Source organism: Protopterus annectens, chromosome 2.part1, assembly GCF_019279795.1.
Source record: "Protopterus annectens isolate FY-2018-M chromosome 2.part1, PAN1.0, whole genome shotgun sequence".
In the NCBI taxonomy this organism is placed as follows: Eukaryota; Metazoa; Chordata; order Ceratodontiformes; family Protopteridae; genus Protopterus; species Protopterus annectens.
In genome coordinates this window covers 922816616-922832442 of record NC_056729.1, presented here as the reverse complement: position 1 = coordinate 922832442, position 15827 = coordinate 922816616, and the positions used below count along the sequence as shown (strand labels likewise).

At 43.9% G+C, this 15827-nt stretch overlaps 1 protein-coding gene across 1 annotated transcript in view; it reads right to left on the bottom strand.

Moving 5' to 3' along the window:
- Window positions 1-15827, bottom strand: part of TRAPPC11 (trafficking protein particle complex subunit 11) — a 2455228-nt gene that overhangs the window by 2099805 nt on the left and 339596 nt on the right. Inside the window, exon 2 of the mRNA XM_044062556.1 lies at window positions 13538-13765. Coding sequence (XP_043918491.1) covers window positions 13538-13741 — 204 coding nt within the window. The 5' untranslated portion in view covers window positions 13742-13765. The remainder of the gene's footprint in view (window positions 1-13537; window positions 13766-15827) is intronic.

Below are 15827 nucleotides of genomic sequence, written 5' to 3'. Positions count from 1 at the left end.
CAGATCCGAACTGGTGATCAAGGACACCACATATACAAATGCCATAGATATAGCAAACTTGCTGGCTGACAGATTCAGCAAAAATTTCACCCCTGTTCCCCCATCAATAAATCAGGACATTCCCAGTACCTGCCCCCTTCCCCTTATATCTAGGGATCAGGTCATCACTGCTCTCTCAAAGGCAAACAATACAGCCTCCATGGGACCCGATAACATACCAGGCTGCATCGTACATGAACTCAGGCAGGAACCTGCAGCACCATTAGGTGCCCTATTCAGCCAAAGCCTGAGTACCAGCTTTGTCCCAGTTGAGTGGAGGACAGCCACTGTCATCCCCTTACATAAAGGTGAGCTTCCATCAATCTGGGAAATTATAGACCCATCAGCTGAACTAGCTTGATCTGCAAGGCCATGGAACGGATTATCATGCACCTCATTAACAAGGACAATGGCAACCTCCACACACTTGATCCCACACAGTTTGGCTTTGTCAAGGGGAGGTCATACCTGTTAAATTTGGTCGACTTTTTTGAGACAGTAACCAAAGTCATGGATGAGGGGAAGACCGTACACACCGCCTACCTGAACCTGGCCAAAGCCTTCAACATGATTCCTCACATGGGCATAATAGATAAACTCTCTAAACTGGGCATCAATCTGTATGTTACCAGATGGGTAGCTAACTGGCTCACTGATAGAACCCACTTAGTCAAAATAGGGGAAGCCACCTCAAGCAGTAGACCTTTATCGAGTGGAGTACCCCAGGGTTTGGTCTTGGGGCCTCTGTTATTTGCGATATACTTTTCTAAGGTGCAGGCCAAAACCAGTGAACTATGGCTGACCAAGTCTGCACATGACTGTAAGTTGGGCACTGACATAAATTCCCCTAGTGACGTGGGCATCCTCCAAGAGGGTCTTACCCAAACAAATGACAGCTGCCAGAAACATGGCCTCAAGCTGAATATAAAAAAATGCATCAACATCCCCTTTGGGGACAGTGATACCCCCACAAACCATGTTTTGCTACATTGTGTATGTAATTTTGCAACAAGTTGCTTTGCGAGTGAAGACGGTGTACTGGGGGTGTGTCATGAGGCTAGTTATGGATTGGTCCCTAAGGAGAGGTGTGTATTTTAATTGAATTTATGATCAGTTTTCATTTTATTTAAGGGTGTGTACTGGTTTTTTGAATGTATCTGATGAAGTTCCAGTATTGTTGGCAGGACAAAATCCTGTACTATTGGGTTTAAAGATAGTTTTCTAAATAAACCTGCATTTTCTACATCTAGCTGCCTATTTGTTTTTGGTCGAGTTTGTAGTCTTTTGCTGTTGCTGTTCCCCACAAATTATCACATTAATAACAACGTCCTAAGCACACAATCAGTCGTGAGGGATTTAGGCACCCAGATTGATAGCAACCTAACTTTTGACCACCATGCTGCTTCCATTACATGGAAAGCTTTTTACATGGCCCACCTCATATGTAAGGGTATCTCATCCAGGGACAAGGAGGTCATAACATCTCTGTATTCTTCCTTATAAGGCCCATTACTGAGTACAACGCCCCTTTTGGCATGTACCTTGCAAAGCAGATGCAACAGGAGGAGAGACCACAGAGGTTCCTCACTCAGCACAGATCCTCGTGGTGGCCTGCAGAGTGATTCAAGCAGCAGAGAGCAAAAGAGTGACTTTTACTTGATATAAGTATCATTTTTGTGGCTTTCTTACTATCTAATACCTAGCGACTGCATTTTCGCCTGTTTGCTGCTACACAAAGTTATTTTTGTGTTTAAACTGTTTATTGCACTTTAAAGTTTCCAATTGTTGCAAATTGTATCTGTAGGCTACACACTCAAGTGCGCTAGCCGATTTATAGCATTTAAAGCATTTACTGTCTGTTTTTTTTCCTTGTTTCTGAAAAAAAAAATATATCTCTTGTTTTCCCGCCTTATTGAACTAGAGTAGTCCAGTATCAGAGTTTGCTGATCCTTGGGCTTTGTCTTAGTTCCTGTAACTGTTCCATATCCTTATTTGGAGGAAAGGAGGCTTCTTTGTTTACCAGTGGGAGTGGGAAGCACTGAGCAGCCTATTTGTCCATTTCGGAGTGGTTTCAGCCAGAAACTAGTAGTCCATTGGCCGTTTTGGGCCAGTTCCTAGCTCTTTTCAGCCCCCTGCTATAAAACACGCTAAACGCGCGTTAGCGCGTTTTAGCGCGGTGTTGCCACAGGAGCACACAAGAGCAGCGGCGGTTAATCAAGGTTAAACTATTCGGGCTACCTAAAGTCCACTCTTCAAATTTTCCCTTAAAACAGCCTTCCTTGAACTGTACTGCTGATCTAACCAGCGTATTCCATATCTAAAAAGTTCAGCTATACTTGATTCTTAAGCAGACTATTCTCTATCTGTAAAGCCTAGCACTTGTTCCTAAAGTATTTTTTTACTTTGATATAGCACTTTTATTATACATAGTACCCCACCAGCCTAAAACCACTTCTTAGATCACCCACATCCCCCGGAGTCTTCTTAAAGCTTTTTTCTATTCCTTCTAGCATGTCGCGGGGTCAGTTGCTAGTGTCCTCTCCTGCTCAGCTGATGAATCTGGGAATATTGAGGCAATGTTACAATTGCCTTATGTACACAGACAACCCTCTCCTTCTCCCACAAAACACAAACACATGCGAGAGATGCAACTATATAGCCAAACTGGAGGCTGAGCTCTCTCAACATAGGACTGGTAAGACCAGACAGGAGGAGAAGGTAACCACACACACCACAAACCCAGTCTCACATAGCACTATCACAACCTCATATCATACACATAAACACATAAAGACATACTCGGAGGCTCTGACCAAAAATCTACCAAAACAGCAGAGGCCACCAAAGCAGACACCCAAACAACTGCCACCACAGACCAAGACACATGCAACACATAGACCACAAAGTCAGTGTGCCAAACAGTCACAGCCCTTAAGGCCAAACACAATGCCAGACACTCTTGTCATAGGTGACTCCATAGTCAGACACACTGACGTCCCACTCACCAGATTGAGCAAGGAGAAAGTCACAGTAAGCTGCCTGTCGGGCGCTAGAATCCGCCACATAATGCAAGCACTCAGGTCACTCGACAGCAGGTACAAGTATGACTCAGTCATTGTCCATGCTGGTGTGAACGACCTGAGACGCACCTCCCTGGACTACATGAAAAGAGACATACAGGAGCTCTCTGATTATGTAGCCCAGGCAGGTATGACCCTGACCTTGAGCAGTATCCTACCTTCACCAAGAATGATGCCACAATACAGAGACAAAATGATCAGCTTTAATAATTGGCTTAATCACTGGTGTCATTCAAAGGGGATCCAATGTCTGTCTGCCTGGGATGACATGCTGGACAAGCCACGTTGCCATAAGGGACGGCTTGCACCTATCACGCCTGGGCTTCTGGATATTGGCAAAGGCTCTTGCCACCCCTATAGTGCCTTTTTTAGGCCAGGCTCAAATTCTAAACCTACCACCCTAGAACAAAACAAAGGAAAAAAACTAAGGGTAATGCTGCTCAATGCCAGAAGTCTCAACCTCAAGATGCACACACTCGAAGCCCTTCTCAGTATGGAGAACATCGATGTCTGTGCTGTGACTGAAACCTGGTTCAAGGCTCCTGAGAGCACCCCGGCACTATCAGGTTTTACCTCATATCATGCGTTGCGGCCCCAAAATCCGGACAACACTAAGAAAGGAGGAGGGGTGTCCATATTCATCAAGGATACCCTCACCTCCAGGTTGGTGGCAACGCACGATGCATCGGAGACCATCCAGGTGCAATTAACTGTGGGCAAGATTGCTCTGCAATTTGTAGCAAGTTACAGGCCACCCTCTCAAACTCAGGAACCTCACACAGCTTTCCTGAAAACTCTGGAGGGGATAAATGTAACCCCAAACACCATCATACTAGGTGATTTCAACTATCCGAATATAGACTGGGATCACTACTCAAGCCCCAACACTCTAGCCCAAAGGTTCCTAGAGTTCATAAACTCAAATGCCATGGAACAACTAGTCACCATACCCACAAGAGGCGAAAACATACTAGATCTCATCATCACGAACATGGGGTCACAATGTACAACACCGGAGATATACCCCTCATTGGTGAGGTCAGATCATAAACTAATCTCACTGGAAGTCCACATCCCACCCCCACCCCAGACAAAAAAAGACTACAGTGAAAAACTTCTCTAAAGCCGATTTCACACTTCTTAAGACTGGTGTGGTCTCCTTCAAGGCCCCCGAACCAGTGGAAACCATCATTAAAACCGCTGAATCACAAACAAATGCCTTCTACCAGCACCTCCAGGACTGCATGGATCAGGCAATCCCAAACAAAACAAAGACTCTTTGTACCAAAGGCAAGCGTCCAACCTGGTGGACCCCAGCCATAAACAAGCTCTACAACAAAAGGAAAAAGCTACTACAAGATAGAGCAAAATCCCTAAAAGGGAAGACACCCTTGATCATTATAAGTAAAAAACTAAGAGCCCTCATAAAATCATCCAAGGCAAATTTTGAAAGAAAAATTGCCAAGGACTCAAAAGACAATCACAAGGCCTTTTTTAGTTATGTTAGAAACCTGGGAGGAAACTCCCAGATATGCTCAGAACTAGTTCAAAATGATTTAAAGATCACTGAACCTACAGACATTGCCAACATATTGGCTGACAGGTTCAGTGCAAATTCCCCCCCCCCCCCCCAAAAGGAGTAATATCTATACCAGAGGACTGTAGCCTCCCAAACATCTCGAATGCTCAGGTGAGAAGAACAGCTCTCTCCAAGGTGAAAAACACAGCATCCATGGGACCAGATGGTGTCCCCGGCTGTGTGATCCACGAACTCATTGAGGAATTAAACCAGCAATTAGGGCAGCTTTTTAATCTTAGCCTTACCTCAGGATACGTACCAAAGGAGTGGCGTACGGCAACTGTGGTCCCACTACATAAAGGCGGTGCCACCACCGACCCAGGAAACTACCGTCCCATCAGCCTGACAAGTCTGGTCTGCAAAGCTATGGAGAGGATCATAATGGAACTCATAAATAAAGACATAGGGGACCTGCAGACATTGGATCAAACCCAATTTGGCTTTGTCAAGGGCAGATCATGCCTCTTAAACTTGGTTGACTTTTTCGAAACAGTCACCAAGGCCATTGATGAGGGCAAGGCAGTCCACACAGCCTACCTTGACCTGGCAAAGGCATTCGACACAATACCCCATTCGGGCATCATAGAAAAACTCACCAGCTTAAATGTAAACCCATACGTCACAAGATGGGTTGCAAACTGGCTAAGTGACAGAACCCACAGGGTCAGGGTTGCTGGCGCCATGTCTGATTCCAAGCCTGTCACAAGCGGTGTCCCACAGGGCTCGGTCCTGGGTCCATTCTTGTTCGGCATCTACTTTTCAGAAGTACAGGCAAGCACAGGAGGATTATGGCTCACAAAGTTTGCAGATGACTGCAAACTGGGCGCCATAGTTGAAAACACATCAGACACAGACATCCTTCAGAAGGGTCTCATAGAAACGGATAACTGGTGCCAAAGTCATGGCCTAAAGTTAAACGCTAAAAATGCATAGTCATACCCTTCGGGAAAAACAAGGTTACCCCCAGCTACCATATAGGTGGCAACCCACTAAGCACAGAAGAGGTTATCAGGGATCTGGGGACCCAGGTTGACAGTAACCTTTCATTTGACACCCACGTTGCCAAAGTAGTTAGGAAGACCTTCTACATTGCCCACCTGATCATGAAGGGATTCACATCTAGGTCAAGGGAGGTCATCATTCCCCTGTACTCATCACTCATCAGACCGATGATTGAGTATAACGCCCCATTTGGAATGTATCTGACCCGACACCTGCAGCAGTTGGAAAGGCCCCAAAAGTTCCTCACCAAAAGGATAAAGGGTCTCAAAAATATGACCTATGCTGCCCGACTGAAGGAGCTCCAGCTCTACTCAGTCGCTTACCGCCTGCTCAGAGGTGACCTGTGCCTGACATACAAGGCCATGTCCAACCCGGAATTAATGAACATGCTTCACCTCAAAAAATCTAAATCCATCCGATCTACAAGAGCACGAGACTTGAACCTTGACACGGTCATAAATAGGACGTGCTGGAGGGACAGATTCATCACCCAGAGACTCCCTATGCTGTGGAACAAAATCCCGGTACATGTGAGACAGAGCACCTCGCTGGCTTTGTTCAAGAGAAATCTTGACCAATGGATGGGAGATCGCAGATATACCCCAGGGATCACCTCAGTGTCACTGCTTGACAGTGGCACAGCTAAATAATGGGCATAGTATCCTTCAACTAAAGGGGTGGCGAAAGTCACAAAACTTTGGGCTAGGCTTATAAATGCCCTAGGGCAGATAGCCTAGTATGAACCTATGAACCTATGAGAATCCAGGGCCTCAAAAATCTACCATGCATAGATAGGCTAATTGCCCTATCCCTCTACTCTGTTTCATACAGACTCCTCAGATGTGATCTCTGCCTGGCATACATGGCAATCTTGGACCCCGCCGTGATCGGACTGCTGCATATCCTCAAGTTAAACTCCATTTGAGTAACCCACACAGGCACACACGGCCTCAACCTGGTCTGTGACATCAATAGGACTTGTTGGAGGGACAAATTTGTATCCCAGAGACTCCCCCATCTGTGGAATAGACTCCCTCCCCATGTCAAGCAGAGTAGCTCTTTACCTCTTTTTAAGTGCAACCTGGATAACTAGATGGGAAATAGAAAATGCATCCCTGGGATTCCACCCATGTCCCTGCTGGACAGGGGCATCGGGTGCTGATTTGTCTACACATGGGCTAAACTCTTGACTAAGCTTACGAGGGCCTTAGGGTCAATAGCCTAATAACTTCTTATGATTCTATAATCCTATGGATATGCTTGGTTAGGTACATACCAAAGGGGGCACTGTACTCAATGATAGGTCTGATGAATGCTGAATACAGAGGAACAATGACTTCCCTGGACTTAGATGCCATACACTTGTTTATAAGTTGTGCAACACAGAATGATTTCCTCACCACCATAGACACATGGTCAAAATCTAGATTACTGTCCGTGTGTGTCCACAAGTCCCTGACTGCTGGGTCAACTCTATGGGGTGTGTTGTCAATATGATGGTTACCTGGGGTAGATGACTTCCCATAGGATACTATTATGCATTTTTTGGCATTTAGTTTTAGTCCATGGCTCCGACACCATTTGTTTGTCTGTGTCAGCCCCTCCTGGAGAACATTTGTGTCTGTGAGATTCAATGACAGTTCCTAATTTGCAATAATCTGCAAATTTAGTCAGCTTTAATCTCGTTAAAAGGCTTACTAAACAATGAAAAAGTATGATGGAGGATGTTGTGGGATTCTAACACAGGTCTAAATAACATGGATTATTTGTAGCTACACAGCCTTGCCTCACTGTGCAATACTGCCAGAAGAAGTCATGCTGTAGCAATGGCAGGACTGGCAGTGCCATGCACACCAAGCATGACCTGCTAATGGCTATGAAGTTCAGATAGTTCCACAGCGGTTTCATTCTACTGATCCTAACTGTAAATCAGCATCATTAACTAGGGGTATTTTTATAACCAGTGCGCTCAGGTCTGAACCAGCTGGTAATTGTGGTCAAGCTGAACAGTAAGATAATTAATCTTTCTGGAAACTGCACAACACAGTAACCTTCCCATGGCCAGCACTATGTTAAACCACAGTTTGCACTCTCACTACCTATATTCCACTGTGCTACTCCTTGCTCTCCAGAGGTCCATTTCAGATTGCATATTTAAAGAGCATTAGCATACTGAAATTGCCACATTCTTTGGCATGTTTTATTTCTCAATGTACTTCAACAGCATAAAAACAAACCCACTGAGACAAAGCATGAACATGACAATTCTCTAATATACAAGCAAAATACATATGTAAATCACACAAATGCTGTAATAAAAGTACAGTTTTGTACCTACCATAAATGTAGATGTTCGAAGATCCACATTGCTGCAGTCGTTACACTTGGGGTATACCGCTGTCCTCGGTCGGCCCGAATACCAAAGTATATGGCTGACGTCGGTCAAGGCGCATTAAACTGACGCCAGGACGTCAGGGTATAAATGTGCATGACCGACGTCATATCCTCAGTCTTTTCTTGCCCCAGATGTCAGAAGACCCTAAACAGGGTAAAATCAAAAAATCACCAAACACTAAACACCCCTGCACCCAAACTATGTACAACTTTTTACAAATATATAATAAAGAACCCACCTATCCACACTACCACCCCCAAACACAGAGGGGAAGGAGGGAGGGTAAATTGGACTGCAGCAATGTGGATCTTCGAACATCTACATTTATGGTAGGTACAAAACTGTACTATGTTCTTCATCTCACATTGCTGCAGTCCTTACACTTGGGTAGATTCCCAAAGCAGAGGTAAGGGAGGATGTCAAATCAAAGAGAAGCAGGAGCCGCCAAAATGCCCTGTAAAATAGCAGTGGCAAACCCAGCCCTAGATTTAGAGTAGATAGGAAGGTGGTAGTGCTTAGAGAAAGTATGTACTGAACTCCAAGTAGCTGCCTCCAGAATATCCTTAGTTGCCACCCCCCTTAGAAAGGCTGTAGAAGTGGCAGCAGCCCTAGTGGAATGAGGTCTAATCCCTATTGGAATCTCCTTGCCATGATGGGAATAACAAAAGGCAATGCAAAACCCAATCCACTTAGAAATAGTTTGTTTTGACACAGGCTTGCCCTGAGAACACAAAGCAAAAGAAACAAACAACTGCTGAGACTGCCTGAAACCCTTAGTCCTGTGTAAGTAATAGCGTAACTGCCTGTGTACATCTAAAGTATGCAAAATCTTTTCTCCCTTATTTTGGGGTTCTGCATAAAAGGTAGGTAAATGAATAGTTTGGTTTAAGGACACACTTGAAACCACCTTAGGCATAAAGGAAGGGTTAGTACGTAAAGATACCCTATCCTTATGGAAAATCAAGAAAGGCTCAACCGCCATAAGGGCCTGCAATTCAGAAACCCTTCTTGCAGAGGTAATGGCCAACAAAAAAGCAGTCTTCCATGACAAATATTTCAACTCAGCCGTAGCTGCAGGCTCAAAAGGTGGTAGAGTGAGTTTTTCCAACACATAATTGAGGTCCCAAGCAGGAGTAGGAGCTCTTTGTGGAGGTCTTATGTTCTTTGCCCCTCTGAGAAATTGCTTGAACAAAGAATGAGAAAACAAAGGTGGATCACAGTCATAGTGAGCTGAAATTGCTGCAGCATGAATCTTAATGGAAGAGAAGGACAAACCTTTGTCCAATAACTCAGTAAGATATTGAAGAGCCACACTCAAATTAGGCTCAGAAACATCCAAATTCTTTGCTGCACTCCAAAGCAAAAATCTCTTCCACTTGTCTGCATACACTTTTCTTGTACTAGGTCTTCTAGCTTCCATAATCACATTCAGAACTTGTTGAGGAAGTTGAGCCCTGTTATGAGCTAAAACAGGATATGCCATGCTGTGAGATTTGAGTAGATGACCGTCCTTTTGGGACAACAGGTGTGGAATCAAAGGCAAGGGCCAAGGTGGTTTCCTTACCAGACTTCTCAGTAATGGGTACCAATGCTGTCGAGGCCAATCTGGAGCTATCAGGATCATTCTTGGATTGTCCTGTCTGACCTTTAGCAATACCTTTAGAAGTAGAGGAAGAGGCGGAAAGGCATATACATGAAGATTTTTCCAACTGAAAGAAAGAGCATCCACTTTCCAAGCTGCCTGATGTATCCTTTTTGTGCAAAACTTTGGCAGCTGGTGGTTTAGAGGAGAAGCGAACAGATCTATGTCTGGAGTTCCCCATGACACTGTTAATTGCTGAAATACATGAGGATCCAATTGCCACTCGTGGGGATCCATGATTTGTCTGCTTAACACATCTGCTAAGGAGTTCTGTACTCCCGGCAGAAACCTTGCCTGAAGATTTAGTTGTAAACTGAGGGCAGTGTCCCACAAAATCATTGCTTGTCTGCATAGAGGGTAAGAATGTGTTCCCCCTTGCTTGTTGATGTACCACATGACAGTTGTGTTGTCTGTTAGAATCAACACCTGCCCTGGAAGAAGTAATTCCTTGAAAGCTATTAATGCAAACTGGACTGCTAACATCTCCTTCAAGTTGATATGTAGATGCTGTAGTCTGGCAGGCCACTTGTCCTGTATCCACTTTCCATTGAGATGAGCTCCCCAAGCTTTGTCCGAGGCATCTGTTGTTAGAATCTGACTCGCCTCTGGCCGGGTCACAGAAAGTCCCTTGTTTAGGTGACATTGCTGAGCCCACCACAAGAATTCCTTTTGGATGCAAGGTATTATTTGAATGACAGTGTCCAGATCCTGGCAGTGCTGTGTCCATAGATTCTTGAGATACCATTGTAGCTTCCTCATATGCAGTTTGGCATTGGGAAGCACCAGAATACAAGATGCCATGAACCCTAAGGCTTGAAGGACTGTCCTTGCAGTCAGCCCGGACTGTTGTGATAGTTGTTGGAAGTAAAGGGAAAGATTCTTTTGTTTGTCCGGGGTCAAAAAGGCCATCTGGGTTGCTGTATTCAGTCTCACACCCAGAAAGCACATGTCTTGAGAGGGTACTAGACTGGACTTTGTTTCGTTCACAGAATACCCCAGGCATCTTAGCACTGCTATCACATATTTTAAATGCTGAAGAAGCTCGTCCTTCCCTTGAGCCAGAATCAGGCAATCGTCCAAATAAGGATAGATCTGTATTCCTCTCAATCTGAAGAAGGCTATCACTGGAGCCAGAACTTTTGTGAATACTCTGGGTGCAGTAGATAAGCCAAAGGGCAATGCAGAGAACTGATAATGAGAATTTCCAGCTCGAAAACGCAGATACTTCCTGCAACTTAGAGTGATAGGAACATGAAGGTAAGCCTCCTTGAGATCCAAAGTTACCATCCAGTGATCTTTGCCCAGCAGAGGTAAAAGCTGTTGCAATGTCAGCATCTTGAACTTGGGAATGTCCAGAAAGGTGTTGAGGATAGACAAATCCAGAATTGGTCTCCACGTGTTCCCCTCTTTTGGTACTAGGAATAGGCGAGAATAAAATCCTAGGCCCCTTTCTGCCATAGGCACCGGTTGTATGGCCCCTATCTGGAGTAATAGAGAAATTTGTCTGTAAGCTTCTAGTCTGTGCTGAGGAGTAATGTCTGGCATGCCCTTGAAAGGTGGCAAGGTATGGAAATAAAATCTGTAACCGTGGTGAATGATATCCAATACCCATCTGTCTTGGGTAATTAAACTCCAGTTCTCCTTGAAAAGTGTCAGTCTTCCTCCCAAAGGCGCTGCCAGACGGGAAGGTTCTGGCAGTTGAAAAGGTAGGTCATTGGGTCTGTCTACGAAAGGGCTGACCCCTGCCCTCACCTGCAGACTGTGCAGGTGAGCCCCTGTCCTGGATCTAAAGAGCCCTGAGCTCTGCCCCTACCACGCCTAGACCTACCCCTAGACTGGGAATCATAAGAAGGATATGTCCACCCCTTGCTTGGCCAATTTCTACTAAACTTTGGAGGCTGAACCTGTAAAAAATCTTTAACAGTGTGCATAGACTTAGCTTTGTCTTCCATTTTCTTTAAAACTGCTTCAACAGGCGAACCAAACAACACATCAGATTGCAAAGGGGCATCCAAGATCCTTGACTTAACATGCTCAGCTAAATTCTGATCCCTTAGCCAGGCGTGCCTGCGTAGGACAGTACCAGTGGCAGCCACCCTGGAAGAGGCCTGTACAGCATCAAAACCACATTGTAAGGAATGCTTACCCACCTGTTCAGACACATGCACTAGATCTTGTAACTCCTTACATTCAATACCTTCTGCCAGAGCATCTACCTTAGACTTTAACTGTGAAAGAAGATAGATCTGATATCTCAGCATGTGGAATTGACAATTCAAAGCCCTCATGGCTAAAGTTGAAGAAGTATAAACTTTCTTACCCCATCTGTCTACAGCCCTTGCCTCTTTATCCGGGGGAACCGGATTTTTAACAACAGAAGCCTTAACCCCTTTAGGTCCCTGAGTAACAGTCTCTGGATCTGCCCTAGGGCTTTTAAAGAGATACTTATGAGCCTCAGGCACCCTATAGTATCTGTCCGGCTTAACAGGAGCGGGAGGTAAAGAATCAGGGTTAAGAGGAGCCTCTGCAAAAACATCTTCCACCACAGAAAGAACAGGAGGTATAGCTAAAGGCCTATGCTGGGGTAAAAACAAAAATTCCCTAAGTCTTTTCCTGGAATCAGAGAAATCCTGACCTTCCCATTTAAAATGCTCCCTCATGGAATGGAGAGTCTCTGAGAATGAAAAATCCTCAGGAGGGGAAGCAGTAGGAGTGGTGTCATCCACATCAGAATCAGAATAATGAGAAAACTCCTGTAAATCTTCAGCCGAAGACTCCGAAGCATCAGAATCCTGCTCAAAATTCCCAAATTCAGGATCCACCCTAGGCCTTTTGTCAGGAGGGGGCATAGAACCCCTAATCATAGTAATTAAATCTTCAGCCATTTTAAGCATATGTCTCTTGGGCACAGGGCCTGAAGTACTAGGAGAGACACCTGCTACAGCTAATCCTGGCCTGCCCCTGGAAGAAGCCTTGGTAACAGTAGGGGAAGGCCTAACCACCTTAGGCAGAGAGGGAAGGACAGTTACCTGAGAAGCCCCTTCAGCCTGGCCTACCTCCTGAGAAGACACATCCTGTAACAATAAAGTCTCTCCCTGGGACTCCAAGGAAACTTCTGTTAGGACCTCCGGCTCAACCGAGCCCTCTAAAGAACCGACGTCCGGGACGGACGGTTCTTCTAACCTAGGCCTAGGTGCTTTGTCCTTGCGTTTCTTGAAGCGGGCGTCGGAGCATCCGACGGCATTTTATAATTGCACCGCTTCCCGAAGACTAACCTGGCACAGTCTAATCTCCTCTTTATAGTACGTTTGTTAAATCTAGCACAAGAGGGACACCCGACAACGTCGTGTTCAGGCCCTAAACAAGGTATACACAAGTTATGGTAATCCCTATGTGGTATCTGTTTCCCACAAGAAATACAGTTATTTACTTTTTCTGACATCCGGTAAAATACTGAGGCAAGAAAAACCAAAATATTCCCCAGCGGGTACTTAGCCAACTTGGATTCGGTCTGAAACTCCGGTTTCGGAAAATCTCAGGACGCCAACCTGCACTCGCAAATTTGCTTCTGCATCGGACCACGCGGCAAAAAAGACTGAGGATATGACGTCGGTCATGCGCATTTATACCCTGACGTCCTGGCGTCAGTTTAATGCGCCTTGACCGACGTCAGCCATATACTTTGGTATTCGGGCCGACCGAGGACAGCAGTATACCCCAAGTGTAAGGACTGCAGCAATGTGAGATGAAGAACATCTACTAAACAATGAATGAAACATTCAATACAATGAAAATAATACCTTGGTTCTGCATTTGGGATATTCATGATCACCAGGAAGTACTTTAAACGATATTGGTACTCGGTCAGCTCTTCTATTAGCATAAAAAGCATCCCATATAGCTCGATGAACAGCATTGTAACGTGTATCCAGACCAGTGAGTGCCACAAATGCCATAGGCCGGCAGCAAAGTTCTGCAGGGAAATCCCACTGTCCAGGATTCATCTTCAAATTTCATAAGAAAAAAACCTGAAATACAGAAAAGCAATCTCAAGTAAATTCCCAGAATTTACAATGCAAGAGTGCCTTAACAATTGGCAACTACGGTCACATACGTCAATTTGCTGCATATCCTCAGTAGAAACCAAAGCCTATTTTGAGGGAGTAAGAATAGACATTTACTCTAATAACTCAATACATGCTTCAATTCTTTTTTGTTTTGTTTTTTTTAGTTTCAGCTGTAACCAGACAATAGAGCAAGGTGCTAGTAAATTCATACTACCAACAAATGTAGGTCTTTACTGAAATATCCAACACCTTTCTGAATGGCACAGTTTGACCTACTCTACTTGCACTATTGCAAATCTGCAATGATGAACATATTACTATTCTTAATTCTGGTACACGGTCATGCATACTAAATCAAAATGAGTTCTTATTTATTAGATTACTGAAGGACTCAAGATAAAGATGGAATGAGACAGAAAGACTACACCTGAATCACAATACAGACTAGGCATTTTTACTGAGAATACAAATTTCCACACATGTTGTTTGTATCAGACATGTTGGATCCTTACAAGACCAGTCATTATGAAAAGCCTTGGCAGCTACATTAGACAAACTGCTTCTCATGAAGGTAGCAGTATAATGCTTGAGAACCCGACAACCTGTAATATATAAAGCACGATTTATACTAGATTAAGAGCCATGCTATATATACAGCTAACTAATTATAGATGTAATTTCAACAAGAAATGAAGTCAAAACCCAAAGAAAGATATTCAAACATCCATGAAATCAACTGTGCAAATGCACAATTACACCTGCTGAAAGATTTTTTTGTATAAACTCTGTACCAAAGTCAGGCATTACTTTGCAGTAATCAATGTATCTACACAGGAGTTAACTGCAATTATACAATAACGTCTCACTGGCATTCAGAAATGTGCACATTGATTGCACAGCCCAACCAACAAGCATAGCCACTGTAAACTGAGCATATGCTAATAGAAAAAGTCCCGACACTAAAGTACAACTGAGTGGCCAGACTTTTCTATTGTAATAAGCTACAGAGGTCAGAGCAAAATACAAGAAAATCAGATATGTTCTCCAAAAGTTAAGAAACAGAAAAAAAAACACCCGACTTTCCTTGTATTTCTGTGCTGCCCCTCCCTAAATCTTAGGAGATGCTCATACCTCTCACCCATCTAGATCTTCACATAATGTCCAGATTTTCGCCTCATAGTTTGGTCCAAATTAAAAAATAGTTTTTTAGCAAACCACCGGGATTGAAGTAATTAAATAACGAAAGACATTTGAGATTTAGCCTACATATCTTACAGAAAATGCATGCTAACAGAAAACCTCTCCTTCAAGCAACTTTCTAACTTTATAAGAACAATAAAATCTAAGACTATATTTGGACATTGACGCCCCCCCCCCCCCAATTTCATCCAACTTTGTCCTGGTTTCTTGCATTTACACTGGCAAGAAAAAAAAAACAGCAATGGATATTCTCTTTTCTCAGTTGCTCTTCTTGAAGAGCACTGATGTACTGTGCAAGTGTGGGAATGTAAGCCCTATATTCACGTGCAGTAGATCAGAAAGGTGAACAATGTGAAACAATGCAGAGGAACATTACAGCCCCATACGAAGACATTATTTAAGAAAGGCAAGCAATTTCTTAAACAATGTCATTGTATAATAGTAATAAACCACTTCTGAGTGTGGGTAAAGCTGGATTTACCTATGGTTGGCAATCACAAGGGTGAGCTACACCAACAGTGGTAAATCCAGCATTACATCCAGAAAGAAACATAATAAAATCCCCAAAAGAGCACAACAGTAATACAGAGGTAAATCTAACTGGATTTTTCTTTATATTACCGTAAATCCAGCATTACCCACACCCAGTTGTTGGCTATTGCTTAACTATACTACAACAGGTAGAGAATATGTACCAAAGATACTTGTAGGAGAGACTGATTTACAATGGATGGGAACAAGACAACGATAAAAAAGAGTTCCACCAGCTTTGCATATCTCTCAATATAACTTAGGTTTTCAAATCTAGGTACCTTTAAAATCA